The sequence below is a fragment of the Arachis ipaensis genome, chromosome B3, assembly GCF_059453495.1.
Source record: "Arachis ipaensis isolate K30076 ecotype BB chromosome B3, ASM5945349v1, whole genome shotgun sequence".
Lineage (NCBI taxonomy): Eukaryota > Viridiplantae > Streptophyta > Magnoliopsida > Fabales > Fabaceae > Arachis > Arachis ipaensis.
Window position 1 is genome coordinate 55323278 of NC_142438.1, and position 20686 is coordinate 55343963.

The 20686-nt window shown below is 36.4% G+C and overlaps 1 protein-coding gene across 1 annotated transcript; it reads right to left on the reverse strand.

Annotated features, from left to right (window-relative positions):
- Window positions 1–229: 229 nt before the first annotated feature.
- On the reverse strand, window positions 230–1151 carry LOC148570698 (uncharacterized). The gene is made up of 3 exons (XM_088507141.1): window positions 953–1151; window positions 563–834; window positions 230–364 (listed from the first exon to the last, which is right to left on the reverse strand). The coding sequence occupies exons 1-3, from the start codon at window positions 1149–1151 to the stop codon at window positions 230–232; spliced, it is 606 nt and encodes a 201-aa protein (XP_088363267.1).
- Between the last annotated feature and the right edge of the window lie 19535 nt (window positions 1152–20686).

Genomic DNA, 20686 nt, shown 5'->3' on the forward strand with positions numbered 1-20686 from the left:
CTGTTTGCGGGTGGTATGACGTGCTTAGGCACAATTTCGTCCCGAATGCCTTCTGTAATGCGTTCCAAAACCTCGAGGTGAATCTTGGGTCTCTATCCGAGACTATGGTCGTTGGTACCCCATGTAACCTCACGATCTCTCTGATATATAGCGTGGCTACTCTTTCCAATGAGTCGGTCGCCTTAACTGGTAGAAAATGGGTAGTCTTTGTAAGCCGGTCCATGATGACTTATATAGCGTCACGCCCTGCTTGAGTACGGGGTAGTCCTATGACGAAATCCATCGATATGTCTTCCCATTTCCACTTCGGGATGCCAAGGGGTTGCAATACCCCTGATGGTTTCTGATGTTCGATTTTTACCTTCTGACAAACCAGGCATTTATTCACGATCGTGGCTAAATCCTTTTTCATCCCTGGCCACCAGAACATCTTCTTCAAATCATGGTACATCTTCGTCATGCCAGGATGAATGGTAAAATCTCCTCTGTGTGCTTCTTCCGCAATCTTGCTTTGAAGGTCTCCTTCCCTTGGGACACAGATTCAACCTTGGTATTTCCATACCTTGTCCTCTCCTTCGGTGAAGCCCTTCAATCTTTCTTCTTTGACAAGGCGTAGGGTTTCTTGAAAGTTGGGGTCGGAACTCTGTGCCTTAGTTATTTGTTCTTTGAATTGACTTGCCACTGTTAGGTGGTTCAGACGTATGCTTTTTGGAGCGAGGGTGACTTGTAAGTTCATGTCTCTGAAATTCCTTATCAACTCTGCCTCTTTTATCATCAGCCATGATGCCTTGAGTACCTTCCGACTCAGAGCGTCAGCCACCAAGTTAGCCTTTCCTGGGTGGTAATTTAGAACAAAGTCATAATCTTTAAGAAACTCCATCCACCTCCTTTGTCGCATGTTGAGTTCCTTCTGGTCGAACAGGTACTTTAAGCTCTTATGATCGGAGAATACTTGAAACCCTAACTCCGTACAAATGATGCCTCCATGTCTTCAGCGCAAATACTATCGCGGCTAGTTCGAGGTCGTGAGTTGGATAGTTGGCTTCGTGGGTCTTCAGTTGTCTTGACGCATACGCCACTACCTTTTTGCATTGCATTAGTACGCAACCCAATCCTTGTCCTGAGGCGTCGCAGTAAACTTCGAAGGCCATGTCGGGGTTAGGTAAGGCTAGTACTGGGGCGGATGTCAAGCGACACTTTAACTCTTGGAAGCTTCTTTCGCAGTCTGGCGTCCAAGCAAACGGGGTATCCTTCCTAGTTAAACGGGTTAATGGCAGGGCTAGTTGAGAAAACCCTCTTATGAACCTTATATAGTAGCCCGCCAATCCTAAAAGAACTTCTTATTTCTGTGACTGACGTCGGCCTTTCCCAGTTTAGTACCGAGTCTATCTTACTGGGATCCACTAATATTCCGTCGCCGGAAACCATGTGTCCAAGAAATTGTACCTCCTTCATCCAAAACTTACACTTGGATAGTTTTGCGTACAACTTTTTCTCTCGAAGGGTTCCCAGTATTACACGCAAGTGCTCCCTGTGTTCTTCTTCTGTCTTGGAGAAAATCAAAATATCATCTATGAATACCACCACGAAACTGTCGAGGTAAGGTCGAAAAATTCTATTCATGTAGTCCATAAAGACGGCGGGGGCATTGGTCAACCCAAAAGACATTACTGTGAACTCGTAGTGTCCGTATCTCATTCGAAATGCTGCCTTTGAAATGTCTTCCTCTCTTACCCTTATTTGATGATACTCTGATCTCAGGTCGATTTTTGAGAACACTGTTGCACCTTGTAGTTGGTCCATTAAGTCATCTATTCTTGGGAGGGGATACTTGTTCTTCACCGTGATTTTGTTGAGTTGCCTATAGTCCATGCAAAGACGCATGCTACCGTCCTTTTTCTTCACAAACAATAATGGAGCTCCCCAGGGAGAGACGCTTGGTCTGATGCATCCTTTTTACAGCAGCTCCTCTAGTTGGTTCTTCAGTTCAGTGAGCTCCACTGGAGCCATCCGGTAAGGGGCTCTGGAGATTGGCCCTGTCCCAGGTATCAATTCTATGGAGAACTCAACCTCTCGTGTTGGGGGAAACGAGGGTATATCTTCGGGAAAGACATCTGAAAAGTCGTGTACTACTGGTATCTCACAGAACTCCTGATGGGAGTCTGCTTTTACCGAATTTAGCAAGGCATATTCTTGCCTCGTACTGGTGTCTTCGGAGGATCTTGGAAGGTCACGTGTGTCTCGTATGGATTGAGAAGGGAAGATGGCTTTTCTCTCAAAACAATCTAACAAGACTCGATTTTCGTTGAGCCAGTCCATTCCTAGGATGATGACTAATCCTACTAAAGGGAGGCACACTAGGTTAGCAAGGTATGATCTACCTGAAATGAGGATGCACACCCTCTGACAGACCTGCTGAGGGCAAAGACTCGTCCTTGACGTTGGGGTGCATCGGCAGAGGGTGGGGGAACTGCTGGACATTCCCTTTTTATGGATAACCATAGGAAGAGGCTTCATTAGTCATATATCCTAGGATCGACTTTGCTCTGATACCAATAATGTAACACCCTAAGTTTTATACTATCGTGGGGGTCTTTAAAATAAGGTGTCACACTCGATTAAGCAAAGAAATGACTAAATCGTTACGCAACGAAGGAGTAAATGCGCGTAGAACGGAAAATGGGTAGCACTAAAACGTTGGAATTTTAATAAAAATGAAATAGCATCTTAACCGTGAGTATGAAATACTTATAGTAAACTAAAACAAGAAAGGAAACTAATACGTCCTAAACTAATCTCGTCGAAGAGGCTCCCATACTTGCATCCTATCCCATCCTTGATCAGGACTCTTCAGTTATTTATGAATCAAGGTACCAGGGGTCTCCCTCCAACACCCTTTCGCGCAGTGAAGACCCGGTTCCGTTGCGTGGGATGAACCAAAACTCGACGGGGTACCGAAATGGGGGAGTAGGGCACGTATTCCACCTTTGGGCTTCCACCAGGGTTCAACTTATCCTCTGGGTCCTCCTCCATGGTGTCTTCCTTCTGGCCAGGGTTGTCGGATTTCTCTTCCTCGGTCTCGGGGTCGGACTCAAGGTGTACCACCTTGGATGACCGCTTCCTAGATGTTGAAGCGTCCCTATCTAGGAAGGTTATGACGGGCAGCTGGGGTTCTTCTACGAGTTCTCGACCTAAGTAGATAGTTTGGAGCACGGTAGTAGTGGTCGCAACTACCCACGCGTGCTTCGAGGGGTCATACTCAGAAGTTACCCTCAGGGGGGCACTGCGTCGTCTCTATCCGCTGTGCCATGTTCCTCTGGAGATAGTATGGGAAAAGAAAGGGAGTGAGAACCTAACGTCTCAGTAGGAGTGCTATGTAACACCTCCATATCCATCTCCAGCCCACGTGCGGAATTTTAAAAACAAGCGTATAACATGGCATGTAATATGCATCTTCTTTTTTTGTAAAACATGTGTGTAAAAGAAAGGGGAAACATATAGGAAAATAGAAGGATAACATCAACATAATCATAATTAAATCTAAGGAAAACATAGAACTCAAGCTTTCATTTGTGCCTTCTTTCTTTCTTAATTTATAACTTATATGGAGGGTATTGAGCTCAAACCGGTATAAATGAGAGTTCCCTTCCCTTACCGAAGGTTCTTATCTCGAATGTCTTGGCGATCACCTTCCCTTACCGAAGGATCATCTCGATCGATCACCCTCCCTTACCGAGGGATCATCTCGATATCTTGTCTTTGGGGGTCACCTTCCCTTACCGAAGGATCATTCCCTCAGTTTAATTTACAATCAAGGTTATTTAGACATACACAAGAATGGAGTCATATAAAAAGATATCTTATTATATAAAATTGATGGGATAGTCCCCTTCCCTTACCGAAGGTTCTTATCCCAAACGTTTTTCGATCACCTTCCCTTACCGAAGGATCATCTCGATTATCTTGTCTTTGGGGGTCACCTTCCCTTACCGAAGGATCATTCCCTCAGTTCTTTAACAAGTACGGTTATTTAGGCATATACAAGAATGAATCATGCGAGAGGAAAGGCATATATCATGATAAAATAAGCATGTTTGAATAAGATTTTATACGAAAGTAGGTACTCTCGTCCCTAGAGGGGCATTAATAATATAAATGTACATACTAAAAAAAATAGGATATTTTAAATAGTTGAATAAAATAGTTATAAGAGAGCATGTACTTTTTAACTCAAGGAAATATTAATAGTAATCTAATGGTATAAAAGTCAATATAATTTCATATAATAAAATAAGGGATATTAATTAGCTGAATAAAACAATTATGAGGAACATGTACTCTTGACCCTAAGAAGATATTAATGATATAATGTAAAAAGTATAATCTAAGTGTATATAGTAAGAAAGTGAGTATTTGAAATACTTGGATTAGATATTATAAGAAGTATGTACCCTTGATCTTTAAAATAAAGGAGCAATAATAACATAATGATATAAGGGGTCATTTAGTTGCATATAATAAAATAGGGTTCCTTGAACAAGATATAAAAAGGAGCATGTACTCTCAATATTAAAGGAATAATAATAAGGTAACGGTATCAAAGGTCATGTAAAGGCACATAGTAAAATTAGGAAATGTTAAATAATTTAATAAAACGTTATAAAGGGGCATGTACTCTCAACATAAAAGGAATAGTAATTAAAAGGTCATGTAAATGCACATAGAAAAGATATGGGTTACATATTAATTGATTCAAGAGGGTATAATTGACAAAATAGATAATCATGCTCAATGTAGGTGAGAGATAAGCAAAGAATAATTCATGCCATAAAATACATGAAAGATGATAGTCATGCATGGATGGAAGAAAACAAAATAAAGCATACTACATGCCAACATAAGTAAGAAAGGCATAATTCCCTACCTTCTTTTCTAACGCTTCTTTGAGCTTGCCTCTTATGTTTGCCCACAGAATGTTATTTCTTTGTAGAGAGAGAAGGGAGAGGATAAGTGTTTGAGAGAAGTGATTTTCTACCTATGGGTGCTCCCCTATTTATATACATTTGGGGATGGGGTGGTTGGGATATTTTAAATTTCAAACTAAGGGTGGTTACCAGGTTCCTATCCAAAATTTCAAAATTCTAAACTTATCTCCTAACTGATTTTCAAACTTCAAATTTAATTTTGTTTCTAGAAGGGGCGGTTGTTACATTATCACCCCCATAAGAAAAGAATTTGTCCCCAAATTCCATGTCTGAACTTGGTCGATAAGGGTCGTTTAAATAACTTAGGGGTCCTACTGAAATTTCCTTACTGTTGGGGAGAAAAGGAGATCCTTACCACGATTGTTACCTGTAAATAAGTCCGGGAGATTCTGTCTCATGTCTGCCTCTTTTTCTTATGTGTAGTCTCTGGAATTGCCGCTATCCCATGCCACCTTTACCAGTCGTGTCGTCTTGCTCTTTAGTTGCTTCGTGCTTCTGTCTACAATCTCTATGGCTGGTAGTTCAAAAGTCAGGTCGTCTTTGAGTGTTACATCCTCTTGCTGCAACACATGGCTTGGATCGTGCTGGTATTTTCGGAGTTGGGACACATGGAACACGTCATGTAGTCTTGATAGATTTGGTGGTAGGGCAAGATGGTATGCCAACTTTCCTATACGCCGGAGGATTTGAAATGGACCCAGGTACCGGGGGCTTAGTTTTTGTACCTTAAGAGCCCTCCCTACCCCGGTGGTGGGGGTGATTTTTAGGAATACGTGATCGCCTTTCTGAAATTCGAGGGGTTTCCTTCGTTGATCTGCATAACTCTTTTGTCGACTTTGGGTGGTGCGCATTCTTTCTCTTATCCTCTTGATATCTTCCATGGTCTGTCTTACTAACTCCGGTCTTAATTAGCCTTTCTCTTCTGGTCCGTACCAGCATAAAGGAGATTGGCATCTTTGCCCGTACAGTGCCTCATATGGTGCCATCCCGATGCTACCATGGTAACTGTTGTTATAAGCAAACTCGATCAGTGGTAGGTGACTCTCCCACTTTCCTGGTCTGTCTAGGACACAAGCTCGTAACATGTCTTCCAACGTCTGGATGGTCCTCTCCATTTGTCCATCTGTTTGCGGGTGGTATGACGTGCTTAGGCACAATTTCGTCCCGAATGCCTTCTGTAATGCGTTCCAAAACCTCGAGGTGAATCTTGGGTCTCTATCCGAGACTATGGTCGTTGGTACCCCATGTAACCTCACGATCTCTCTGATATATAGCGTGGCTAGTCTTTCCAATGAGTCGGTTGCCTTAACTGGTAGAAAATGGGCAGTCTTTGTAAGCCGGTCCACGATGACCCATATAGCGTCACGCCCTGCTTGAGTACGGGGTAGTCCTATGACGAAATCCATCGATATGTCTTCCCATTTCCACTTCGGGATGCCAAGGGGTTGCAATACCTCTGATGGTTTCTGATGTTCGATTTTTACCTTCTGACAAACCAGGCATTTATTCACGATCGTGGCTAAATCCTTTTTCATCCCTGGCCACCAGAACATCTTCTTCAAAGTGAGTTATAACACTCTGAAGGACACTTGGTCCTTAAATGAGCTTATATCTCACTGTGTGCAAGAAGAAGAGAGGCTGCAGCAAGATAAGACTGAAAGTGCTCACATGGCTTCATCTTCTCAGTATAAAAGAAAGCGTGATACTACTGCGGATATGCCTTCTCAACAAAAAAAGGCTAAGAAACAAGATCAAGTTTCAACTTGTTTCTTCTGTAAGAAGGTGGGACACATGAAGAAGGATTGTACCAAATATGCCACATGGCGTGTAAAGAATGGTATAATTCTTACTTTCGTTTGTTCTGAGGCTAGTTTAAGTTATGCACTTGTTGATACTTGGTGGGTAGATTCTGCTGCTACTACTCATGTAAGTGTTACTATGCAGGGTTGCCTGTGGAGCCGACCGCCAAGTGATACTGAAAGATACATCTATGTGGCAGACGATAATATAGTTGCAGTCGAAGCTATAGGAACCTTTAGATTATGTTCCTCAAGTGGATTTTACTTGGATTTATTAGAGACATTTTATGTACCGTCATTTAGACGGAATTTGGTTTCTGTTTCTCGTTTGGACAAATCAGGTTATTTTTGTTCGTTCGAAGACAATAAAGTCAGTCTCTTCTATAATTCGAATAATATTTGCTCTGGTCATTTGGTGGATAATCTATATAGGCTTGACTTAAATTCCTATAATAATGAAATACTGCAAACGGGTACAAAACGAAAACTAAATGAGAATTCGGCATCATTATGGCACAAACGCCTGGGTCACATCTCTAAATAGAGAATTCAGAGGCTTGTGTCGGATGGAATTTTTGGACCCCTAAATTTGGCGGACTTTGAAGTCTGTATTGAGTGCATAAAGGGGAAAAGGACAAACGAACGAAAATTAGGTGCCGAGAGAGCTAAAGATGTCTTAGAACTGATACATACCGATATATGTGGCCCATTCCCTACTGTCTCTTAGAATGGATAATGGTACTTTATTACGTTCATAGATAATTACTCTCGTTACGGGTATCTATATTTAATTCATGAAAAGTCCCAAGCCTTGGATGTTTTCAAGTCTTTCAAAGCTGAAGTTGAACTTCAACTTGGAAAGAAAATTAAAGCTGTCAAATCTGATCGTGGTGGTGAATACTACGGAAGATATGATGGTTCAGGTGAGCAACGTTCCAGGCCTTTTGCTCTTTTCCTAGAGGAGTGTGGTATTGTTCTGCAATACACCATGCCAGGCAAACCTATCATGAATGGTGTTGCAGAGCGAAGGAATCGAACTCTTAAAGACATGGTGAGAAGTATGATTAATCATTCTTCCTTGCCTGAATCACTCTGGGGAGAAGCCTTAAAGATCGCAGTGTACATCCTTAATAGGGTGCCAAGCAAAGGAGTTAATAAAACCCCATATAAAATTTGGACTGGGAAAAGGCCCAGTATAAAGCATTTGCATATTTGGGGATGTCCAGCTGAGGCACGACCTTATAGGCCGCATGAAAGAAAATTGGACTCAAGGACAATTAGTTGCTACTTTATTGGTTACGCTGAGCGTTCACGGGGGTACAAGTTTTACAATCCTGCATCAAGGTCTATTTTGAAACGGGAAATGCGAGATCTCTTGAGGAAGTTGAGTTTGAGGGGGAAGGGAATATTAGGAATATAGCTTTTGATGAGGATTCTATAGCTGACAATGATCAGGTCTTTGTGCCTATTATTGTTCAAGATACAGTTATAGTACAAGAGCACAATAAGAATCCTATTGTAGATCCAGCTACAGTACAAGAAAACAATGAGAATATTGTTGTTTCTCAAGATACTGTTACAGCACAGGAAAATAATAAGAATCCTCCTCAATCCCAACCCATACAGCAAGCTCAACAACCTCAAGAAATGTCATTAAGGAGATCCAACAGAAAAAGGAGAAAATCCATCTATGGTCTCAAACAAGCTTCCCGTCAATGGTATCACAAGTTTAATCAAGTCATTACCTCATATGGTTTTGAGGTAAATATTATAGATGAATGTGTATACCGCAAGTTCAGTGGGAGTAAATACATATTTTGGTCTTATGTGTTGATGACATTCTACTTGCCAGTAACGATATAGGCTTGTTGCATGAAACTAAGAAATTTCTATCGAACAAATTCGAAATGAAAGATCTTGGTGATGCCTCTTTTGTATTAGGAATCGAGATACTAAGAGATCGTTCTTAAGGTATTCTTGGATTATCACAAAAGAACTATATCGAAAAGATTTTAAGTAGATATGGCATGAAAAATTATAGACCAATGGACACACCCGTACCTAAAGGAGACAAGTTCAGTGATGCACATAAACTAGTTATGCTACGATTTAGGAAATTGCACGATCGGCAAAATTCCTTCCGGCAAGTGCACCGGTTATCGTCAAGTAAAAACTCACAATAGAGTGAGGTCGAATCCCACAAGGATTGGTTGAGTGAGCAATTCGGATTAGAAGTGTGTTCTAGTTGAGCGGAATCAAGATTTAGATGAGAATTGCGGAATGTAAAATTGGCGGGAAAAGTAAATGACAAGAAATCAAAATGGCGGAATCTTAAATGGCATGAATTAAAGAGCAGAAACTAAATTGCTGAAATTAAAAGGGGAATGGGGATGATTGCATGAATTGAGTGGCAGAATGTAAAGAGAAAGTGGTAATCAGAATTGGGGGATTCATTGGGTTATAGGAGATATTGAGATCTCCGAATCAAAACATGTTTATCTCTTCCTCAAGCAATGCGTTCATTGAATTTTGCTTGGCAATCTTATATGATTGGATCCCAATCCCTTGGCTCACCAATTCTCTCTAAAAATGAACAAATTCCCAATCCCTTGGTTTAAATGTTCATAAGAAGAGATGATGCTCGATCACTGATTATACCACACAGTTTCATGAACCACAATTTGGTAGGATTACATGTCACAATATCCATCCAAACCCCAATCCAATTCACTGTGAGAAAGCTTCTCTAGCATGAATCCTCCATTCCTTTCCCAAGGTTCCGAAGGATTCCAAGTATGGGTAGTTTCTTTCCCAAGACAACTACTCAATGGAATTAGATCGAGAAGCTTTCTAACAAAATTCAAGAGAAAAGATTGAAGAAGAAGATAAACTATTATTGATTCATTGAATTACAATAGAGCTCCCTAACCCAATGAAAGGGGGTTTAGTGAATCATAGCTCTGAATTCAATTACAAAGAAAAGGAAAACTAGCTAAAAGTGAAAGTCAAAGTCCTGGCTAACTTAACTTCTATCCTATTTATACACTTTCTATATTGAGCTTCAGTTGTCTTTCTTGGGCTTTGAGGCCTCTCCTTGCTTTCCTTTTGCCTTGGGTTTATGATCCATAATCTTGATGAGGCTGTTGATCCAAATTCTGTAACATTCATTGAGCCAACTTAGTGATAATCAAATAATGACATATGACTCAATAAATTGAGATTTCAAACTCATCAATCCTTCAGGCCCAATCCCATAAACCATGATATTCAATTGGGTTTCATACTAGAGTAAGTTTAAGTTATTGTTTGTGCTCAAAGAGTAACTTAAACCGCAAGATTATTGGCCCAGAAACCTTTTTCCAAGAGTGGCGTTTAAGTTGCAGTTTAAGCTTAAACTGCAGCTTAAACGCCAGATACTTCCAGTGAGGCCTTTTGTAGAAGCACGTTTAAGCTTCAGTTTAAGGTTAAACTGAAGCTTAAACGTGGAAATGGAAGAAGGTAGCCCTGGAGAGTCATGTAGTCGAACACGTTTAAGCTTCAGTTTAAGGTTAAACTGAAGCTTAAACGTGGAAATGGGAAGGGCAGCCCTGGAGGTCGAACACGTTTAACCTCCAGTTTAAGGTTAAACTGGAGGTTAAACGTGGAAAAGGGTGGAGGCATACTGGAGGTCGAACACGTTTAACCTCCAGTTTGAGGTCAAACTGGAGGTTAAACGTGGAAGCTTAGAATGGTAGCCCTGGAGGTGTCGAACACGTTTAACCTCCAGGAGGTTAAACGTGGAAATGGAGAGAGCAACCCTGGAGGGGAAAAGCTGTCGAACACGTTTAAGCTCCAGTTTGAGGTCAAACTGGAGCTTAAACGTGGAATGGCTCCCTGGTACTCTTCCTACTTCTGGCGTTTAACCTCCAGTTTGAGGTCAAACTGGAGGTTAAACGTGGAACTCCCCCCTGAGTGGCATTATCATTCTGGCGTTTAACCTCCAGTTTAAGGTCAAACTGGAGGTTAAACTTCAATTCCAGCATTTCTTATCCTTCATGATTTTGGTGTTTAAGCTCCAGTTTAGGCTTAAACTGGAACTTAAACTCCACATGTGATATTCAAGCTTCCTTTATTGATTTTGTTGCTTCCTTGCTTAGCCTCTTCTTCCCTGAAATCATCCAAACAATTGCATCAAAGTCTTGCAAAATTTCATGAGAATTCTTCCATTCATAGCATTTAAGTAATATAACTAAAACTCATGGAATTTGCATCAAAATCATATTGTTTGGATGGTTCATTGCTTTGTTCTTCATTTAACCATTTTTGGTTACTTTAAGCTCAAGAAAATGCATAAAACAACTAAAACTAACAGAAAAATGCTAGTGAAACTAGCCTATGATGCCTTGGCATCATTCAGTCTCAAAGAATGTCCTAAAAATGATCTTGAGAGGACAACAATGCATGATAAACCTTATGCATCAGCACTAGGGAGTTTAATGTATGCTCAAGTCTACATACGTCCCGATATATCATTTATAGTGGGAGTGTTGGGTAAATACTTGAGCAATCTAGGCATAAATCATTAGATAGCTGTTTAACGCGTAATGCATTATCTAAAGAGAACAAACGATTACATGCTTATTTATCGGAGATCAGAAAATTTTGGAGATCATTAGGTACTCTGATTTCGATTTCATGGCATATGGTTGCGAAACTTTGTCACTGAGCTTCATATAGTAGATGATATTGAAAGGCCATTAAAGATATTTTGTGACAATAAGTCAGCAGTACTGTACTCCAATAACAATAAGAGTTTGACAGAATCGAAGCATATAGACATCAAGCTCTTAGTTGTCAAGGAGAAAGGTTAAGAAAACAGATTTCCATAGAACATATAGGAACATAGTATATGCTAGCAGACTCATTACCAAGGGATTGACCCCTAAAGTTTTTCATGAGCACGCTGCTCGGATGGGTGTCAATATTTGTGATGCCTTGGTTTAGTGGGAGTTTATGCTATATGTTCTATAACAGATATTGAGTTATTTTTCTGCAGAATTAAGTTGATGGTTTATTTCATGTTATGTGAAATGTTCATTTTGCAATATTTATATTGTGTTTGATCTCAATAAAGTTGGACCAGCTGGAAATAGACATGCATGAGATCACTTGGCATGTAATTTCCATATTACTCATCCAAATTTGATCTATGTCGTTAAGTATATTAGGATGATGATTGGCGTGGTTTAGTCACGGGATTTAATGTGATAAAAGCTGCGGTAGTTCCATATCTAATGTATGAGACGGACCAGATTGTTAAAGTAATGAGAGAAATAGCATTCAGATGCGCGCATAAAGTTTAAAGATATGATTATGTCAAGAAATAATATATGTATAGCCCAAGTGGGAGATTGTTAGGAAATTATTTGATTTTCTAACTTATTTGTAGGCAATACATATATTAATTATAATCACAAATTATGCTATTTCAAATTAAATGACTTATATAATGATGATCTCATTTATTGTTTTAAATGCTAATTGAATAAGTCATTATTACTTTTGATTTGGAATTAAATGAGAATAAAACCGGATATTATCTTTTGTTCCCTAGATAATTATCTTTTTTTGGATTTTAGATATATTATCTTTTGGTCTTTAGATACTATTTTATTTGGGTTTAAGGGTTTAATGGGTGCCATACTCAAATATAAATAGACATTCAGGGTTTCGGTCCCCAATATGCCAAAGCCGCCTTTGTTACTCTTTCCTCATCAAAAGAGTTGCAGTTCAGCCTCCTAGGAATACAGAAGACTTTGGTTGAGGAAGATCGAAAGAACCACAAAATCCAAACTCTTCCGATCATATGATTCATGTTTGTGAATTCAGGTACGCTTCCGCATTATGATATGATATATTTTTTGATGATTCAATGTGGATGATCTGGGTTATTGAAATTTATTCCAACATTAGATCCTTTAGGCATAAATTTAAAAGAAAAAATAAGTCAACGTCTAAGATGAATTCATAAAATTAAAACAAAGTTCAATTCAGCTTAAATTAAGATTTTTTCAAAATTTTACCTTACTAAATCTAAATTAAGATTTTATCATAGACAAATATCTAATACTATGACATAAACCATTAAAATTAAAGCAATCAAGCTAAGTCTTAAAATTATAGATCAAGAAATCCATTATATCATCAACTACTAATTTTTTGTGCAAATCAAATTTTCCTTCAAACATCATATTGACCTGACCAAAAGTATTCTGTTATGAATCTACATGTTTCACGTCATAGAGAATATGATAAGTTATCTCCAAATCATGGTTTCTATATTTAGATTGAAGCCCTTATGTAATATGTATACTATCTTTTCTTTGTTGTTTATCTAAAATTTCATTATCTTTTTTTAAAACTCTATTGAAATCAAATTACATGGTCATGTCAATTTCATTGTCTTAATCTAAAAATTTTAATATGTATACAATAATGTAAATCTACTTAAGTCATAAGTAAGAACTCCAAGTAATTAGATGCTAATTTAAAAAAAAAAAAGTACATTACACGTTTTCCAAAACTAAACAAAATATAGAGCAAGTACCATTTGCTTTATTGGGAGTTTGGACATATTTATTCTAGTAAAAATATTTTTTAAGGGACAATTTATTTTTTTCTCTTATGCAATAGCCAACTTAACAAGATATTTATTTGTATAGCATATCTATATAATAAAAATATAGTAAAGTCTTTTATATAAAATACACCATTACTTTGTGATGGACTTTTTATATAAACAATTTATGTATTTATCTTTAATTCAACAAGTATGTCTTTAAAGTTTTTTCTAGATATATATGTCATAAAAATATACCCAAATTTCTTTTTAAATATTGATCCTCAATAAATTAAAGAGAAAATTTAGGGAGCCAACACTATTTTTATTAAAATTTGGCCCGTACTTAACTAAAAAAAATAAATAATTCCACACTATTAAATGTAATTTCATACTATTAAAAATACTATTGATGACTAATTAATAATTATAAATCATAAAAATTGCTGACTCCTCAATTAAGATATCTTAAAATTTGTTGTAAAGAACTTTTAATAAAGTTTTCGAACTTATACCCTAGTGCATTTTGCTACGTACAAATCTAAAGATTTGAAAAGCTTTTAAGTTCTTGTTTTAGATTTTGAGAAAGAATCAAAGTACAATGAGAGAGTATCAAAGTGATATTGGAAACCCTTTCTTTGTCACTAGGTGCTTATTCCTTAAATTTGCAACAAGTACACATTCTTTAAGTTGGTACAATGTTTTTAACAAAAAACATATTGCACAACGATAGAATAAGAAAACTTTTCAAATGGTCTAGCTTGATCAACGTACTCACTTTTTGGTGCCAAAATATATCTATTAGTTTGAACACATTTTTGAGGTCTATTAAGGATATATTCCTTACTTCTGAGGTATAGAAATGAAGTCTTTGTATTTTTTGAGGTGTGTTGATAACTATTCAAAATCACGTTCTAAGGTGTTTTCGCATTAAATGTACTCATCTTAGCTTGGGTCTTATATCATTCTAGTTCGCAATGGATTTTTTTTAAATAAAATAAAAAAAAAAAATTTTTCTAAACTCAAATTTTTTTAAATACAATTTTATTTTGGTATTTAGGTCAAGTTTGCCGTACTCATCGACGAACTTCTATATTTTTATAGAGTTTGCCATATACTCTGGCAAATTTTACTACGTATCTTCATAAATATTAGATTGGATGAGAAGAAAAAATTGGAAAGTTAACAATGGCAACCATTGTCATTGTCTCCAAAGTACATAGAAGTACACTAGAGTACATCGTATTTTTTTGGGAAATACCGATTTTTTTTTAATTTATAATAGAAAAAAATCCTTGTTAAATACCTGTGTACCTGTATATTTTTGAAGATGATAATAATGGTTGCCATTGTCACGGACGATATTGAAAAAATCATGTTTGTTGTCTGTATAATTTTGTATACTTCTATACACTGTTGGAGACCATGACAATGGGTTGGAAATTTAAATTTTGTTCTCAACCAAATTTTTAGAGATAGAGAATTTGGATGAAGTTCACTGGAGTTGTGTACACTCTATAAAATTATAGAAGTTTGTCGGAGTTAGGCGAACTCATCCTAAAAAAATTTCATTTCGAAAATTAAAGTTGAAATAATAAATTTAGAGAAATAATTATTTTTTTTATTTTATTTCCTAAAGAAAAACCAGTTTGCAATAGATGACTTAGAAAAACAAAATCTCTAGTGCTTTAGAAAATAAACAAACCGTGAGACATGAATTAATGAAGTTTTTAAATTATATTTGTCTTTGTCCATCAAAAAAAAAATAATTAATTTGGATTATAAAACTTGTCTCTCTTTTTTATGATGACAAATCAAATATATTTCTAAGAATTTCATTCAGTGTCAGAAATAATTTTCATAAACTCAAAGATATTGTTATAAATATAAGTTAAAGAACCCTAAGAAGAACTAAATAATTTGAACTCAAACAAATTGCTTCCCATTTGTTTTCTAAAGTGTTTATCATGAGCTTTTTTATTTCCTTCATTTCTCTATACTCTTACCCGTAAGAGTTAGTATAAGTTGTTTGTCATGTAGGTTAAATTTTGTATTATCATATACTAAATTAGTAAACCAAGTTGGGTTAGTCTAGTGGTTAGCTCACTAGTCCGTTTAAACAAGTGTCGGGAGTTCGAATCCCGCCTCGTGCATGCAGCAACCCATTGGCCAGCGACAAACCCTTAAATGGAGCTCAGTACCGCGACGGATTAGTAATTTCTATACTTGTTGATATTTGGAAACAAAGATCTCAAATATTATAAGTGTATCTCATACACACTTTTATAATGATTGTAATATGATTTAGTAGTAGTCAATAATCTTAATTTAAGAAGAGAAAAAGATCTTTATAACAAAACAAATCAAATTTGTGTCAGAGATAGTCCACTAAGGAGTTTAGCTTCCTAATAGTTGCAGAGAAAAAGATCCTATAACAAAACAAATCAACTACAAGCCTTCATATTTACTAGAAAATTCTGTCCCAAAGCTTGGAAAGACTGAACTACTTGCTTCTAAAAATCACTTCAACATAGAAACAAGCAAATTTGCTTTTGGTTTGGATCAAAACGAGCTCGTCCAATTTGAATATGGATGGATAGGCATCTTGAGTTAGTTTTAGGTTTTTTTTTTAAATTTTTTTAGGTTTAAATCAAAATTTTTATATTTTTAATGAAGTTTTTATAACTAATCATATGTATGTTTAAAGTTGTTTTAAAATAATTGTGTTTTCAAGATTTATTTTAAAAAATCAGGATAAAATCAACAAAAAAAACACTAAGCCCAGCTCCGAAACATCAAGTTGGGCGTCCAAACATCTATGCCCAGTTCTGAGACATCAAGTTGGGTGTCCAAACATTCAAACCCAGCTCCGGGATACCAAGCTGGGCACCCAACATTCAAGTTAGGCACCTTTGATGATGTCTCAAGGGTGGTGCCTAGCGCCATGCATTTTTGAACCTCCAGGGAGTCCAAAGTGATCATATTATCCAGCTTCTAACTTCGGAGCCCAGCTCCCAACTTCGAAGCCCAGTGTCCAATTATGGAGTCCAACGCCAAGTTCAAATCCATTTTAAGGAAATTCTAAATTCAACCAAAGATTCAAGATTTAAATGACTAGTTATCATTAACTTCTTTTAGAAAGATAAGATTAGATTTGAGTTGTTGTTTTGAATTTGAATAAGTTGTTATCTTATTCTTCGGATATAAGATTAGTTTTTGAATTTTAAATAGTTAGAAAGCTAAAATATAAATAAGTGAACAAAGTTCACAGAGAGGCATCCAGGGATCCTCAGATCCTGATCATTAGGGAACAAGAACTGGATTCATCCAACACTTCATTAGTTTTAAGTTATTTTCCTTTCTATCATGAGTAACTAAACCTCCTCCGTTAAAGGTTAGGAACTTTGTTTGATTTTATGGATTAGTAATGTAATTTCTTTATTTTACTTCATGCTTTTCTACTTTTTTTAAGATTGAGTCGTTCTTCATCTTTAATGGTTAGAAGTATTGAAAAATATTCTAATTTTGTCTTGGGTTCTGTTATTACTTTGAAAAATTTAATATCAAAATTAGCTTGAAACTCTTTCTCATGATTTTTAACTTGACTAGGAATAGTATTTTGAAAGTTGTGTGGCTTTAAATCGAAACCGTGCTTAACCTCTTCTCTTAATTAGTTGACCAAGGAATTGGCGATTAATTAAGTTAAGAAAAATTGAATTGCCAAGGAATTGGAATTTAATTATAAATGATTTGGTGTGAAAAGATTTTTGCATAAGTTAAAGTAGAAAAACATAAGCATTACATTTTCTAGGAGTTAAATATAACACCCTACCATACAGAGTCTTACGCTTAAGTTGTAAAACATAAGTGGCTAGGTATTACGAAAGACCGCAAAATGAAAAATGCAAGGTACAAATATTGAAACGAGAAGAAAGCTATATGTACATATATAGGTCAGAATTCCAAAATACAGATAATCAAGTCTTAACTCGACTTGTGAAACAAAGGTCGGCCAGAGTATATATATATATACATATATATATATACAACCCAAAATTATCCAAGAAACATAAACAGAACACTTATCTCTCCAAAAGTCCACTCTAAGAGGCGAAATACAAATGTGTGTGTGTGTGTGTGTGTGTGTGTGTGTGTGTGTGTGGAGAGTCTATATACACAAATACATAACTATCAAATAAGACATAGAGTTCCCAATGACTCCAACTTTGCTTGCACAGGAACTTCAGAAACTCAGTGAGCTATCTTTCAATCCTGCATCTGAATAACAGCAATATTGTATGCAATGAGAACTGGGGGTTCTCAGTATGGTTAAGGTGCCCACATACATAATATACAAGGTCCCGGTAAAGTCAGAGGTATTCCTAGAACTTTGACACTTAGATTTAAATCTTAAAGACGTAATTAAACCAAAATTTAGGTGAGTTATCTAAGGTACTCAGGCTCTAACTGAATCTAACCCTAACACCTCACTTCCTCTATCTATTCCAACCATGCGAAACACCGTAGAACAACCCTCATCGTCAACTCCACTAGCATGAGAGATATCTCAGATGGATGCGAAAACAAGGCAAACAAGTAAAACACAGCTAGATTACAAGTACAACAAATAGAACATTTAGCAAATAAGTAGTATGATCAGATAGGCACACCAAAACAAGCACACTCAATCAAAACATGCAAATGCATATGATGTATGCCTGTCCTATGGCAGATGAGTCTCATCTATCGGTTATATAGCTAACCCTACATGTCTGGTAGCTAACCCGGGCATCGTCCTCTTGAAAACTAGTGAGCAGTACAGTACCACGATCCTCACCTGGTGAGCAGTAAACCACCACGATCCCCACCATTTGCGAGCGGTAAACCACCTCAATTCCTACAGACGTTTTCAATTGGAAAGGAATAACCTGTGGACGGTAAATAACCACGATCCCCACAAAACATATTCATTTAAAAACTGGTGGGCGGTATATAACCACAATCCCCACAAAATATTTCCATATCAAATCCATCCTCATCATTGATGCGTGAGCATCTTATACCCTTTTCCCCTTCATTTTCTAGTTGTTTTTAGTTAGATTTTATTAAGTTTTATTATATTTTAGTGTAAAAATCCTCTTTGGATGCTACTTAAGTTCTTGTGATTCTCAAGAGAGTTATCTCGCTTGAACAATAGCTTGAAAACAAATTCCTCCTAAATTTCTAATTACATGAACTAATTGGGATATGTGACATAAAATCCAGTTAGCTATGGATAATTAGAGTTTTTATGGTGTTAAACTAGTTTTCTAAACTTAATCCTCTAATCGGAATTGAGTGACCACGAGAGTGGCATTTGATGAGGATTAGAGGAGATCAAATCACTAAGAGATTAGGGTTTAATCACTTATGGTTTGCATATAATGAATCATTCATTGTTAAAATAGTTGGTAAGACTTTTTAATCCGGAAAAAGTAAACATCTCCGAAACCTTAACTGTTTTCTTATATTGTTTTTACACCAACCCTATTATTGCTTTCTTTATTTGCTTGTATATTATTTTATGCATTTACAACAACAACAACTCTTTTTTTGTTTGCCTAACTAAGCTAATCATTCAACCATTGTTGCTCAGTCCATCAATCCTCGTGGGATCGACCCTCACTCACCTAAGGTATTACTTGGACGACCCGTGCACTTGCCGGTTAAGTTTTGGATATTCCAAAAATCCGCACCAAGTTTTTGGCGTCGTTGCCGGGGATTGACTGTGATTGACAACTATTAGTTGTTTGATTGCTTATATTAGGCATTTTTTTAGTTTTTGATTTGTTTTTATTTTTGTTTTACTCTTTAAAATATATATATTCAAAAATCTAATTCTTATTTTAATTAAAGTTGTCCCCTTAATTTTTTGAAATTAAGTTTGAAATTAAGCTGAGATTTATCATTCTTGGAGAATTAACATCTCTAAACCTCAATGTTCTATTTCATATTATCTTCTTAATTGTTTCCTTATTGCTTTCATTTACTACTTCATTTAATTTCAGCAAGTGAGATCTATTTACTGCTTTTATTCTTAATTCATTTACAAGTTTGTTGTCATTTATTAGTTCCAGTTATTTACCTTTTAGCTATTTACATTCTTGTCATTTACTTTTAGTCATTCATTTTGCAGTTATTTACCTTAATGCCAAGTTATCTAGTTTTATGTTATGTTCTTTGATTGATTCTCATCCAAATTTGACTTGTTTAACTAAAATAATTGTTTCTTGATCCATTAATTCTCGTGGAAACGATAACCTACTCATCATGGTATTACTTGATGCGATCCAGTGCACTTGCAAGCAGTTTTGTAGATATTAGTTTATAAAATCGGTATCAATGTTCCTCTTTATTCTGCTCCTGAAACTGATTGGCACATGACATGTGCTTTGTTTTGATGCTGGTTTGATAATATGTTCTCTCAAAAATAGAGGTACACTTATTTATAAGGCATGGAAGCATGGTGATGGTGTTTTTCCTCTTGATTTTCTACTACTGGATTCCAATAGAAGTGGCGGGGACGACAAGAGCTACCATTGAAAATGCTACCGTTTCTTCTTCGAGTCCAAGAGTTTTGAGAATTGGAGTGCTGTTTACTTTGAATTCTGTCATTGGAATATCAGCTAAAGCTGTTGTATTTGGATGGGTTTCTTATGAGTTGTAGTTTGTACTTATGTTGTAGTAATTTATTTCTTTTACATAATCTGAATACGTTGAAAGTCATTAAGAAATATTGTTCTGACTTATTCACTTTTCAATGAATAAATGGGCCATAATTTGGAGTTTGTGGCTCCTTGTTACGCAACAAATCATGCTCTAACATTGAAAATGACCTTTTATTTTAAAAAGAAAAAAGCTTGTAAAGATTGGAATAGATGAAAATGCTTAAAACAAAACTGATTGTAAATTAGCTCGCTTTCAAGTTGGATTTGAGTTAAGGCATTTAAAATAAGGCGGATGTTCATTTTACTATGATTGTGGATAGTTCTTTTCATTCTAAAGTGAATGGTTATTTTGAGTATATCATTTAGTTACGCAATTTAAACATGGTGCATGAGTGTTATTTTTTTGTCAACTCACTAGTTGTTTCTTATCAACTAATGCGGATGTTCATTTTACTCTGTATGCGGATGGTTCTTTTTTTTCTAAAGTGAATATTTATTTTGGGTATACCATTTGTCCTTTACTTGATTTCCTAGAATCTGCATGCACATGATTCGCATGTTTCTTTTGTTTTATGTGTTCGGAATTAGGGATAAAAA

Bases quoted from the DNA above. Each gene is read 5' to 3' on its own strand.
- LOC148570698 (XM_088507141.1), bottom strand. From the start codon at position 1,151: ATGGCCTTCGAAGTTTACTGCGACGCCTCAGGACAAGGATTGGGTTGC. The intron at 835-952 runs GTATTCTCCGAT...ATTACCACCCAG, and splicing joins GTACGGAGTTAGGGTTTCAA to GAAAGGCTAACTTGGTGGCT. The intron at 365-562 runs GTATGGAAATAC...CTGGTTTGTCAG, and splicing joins TCACCGAAGGAGAGGACAAG to AAGGTAAAAATCGAACATCA.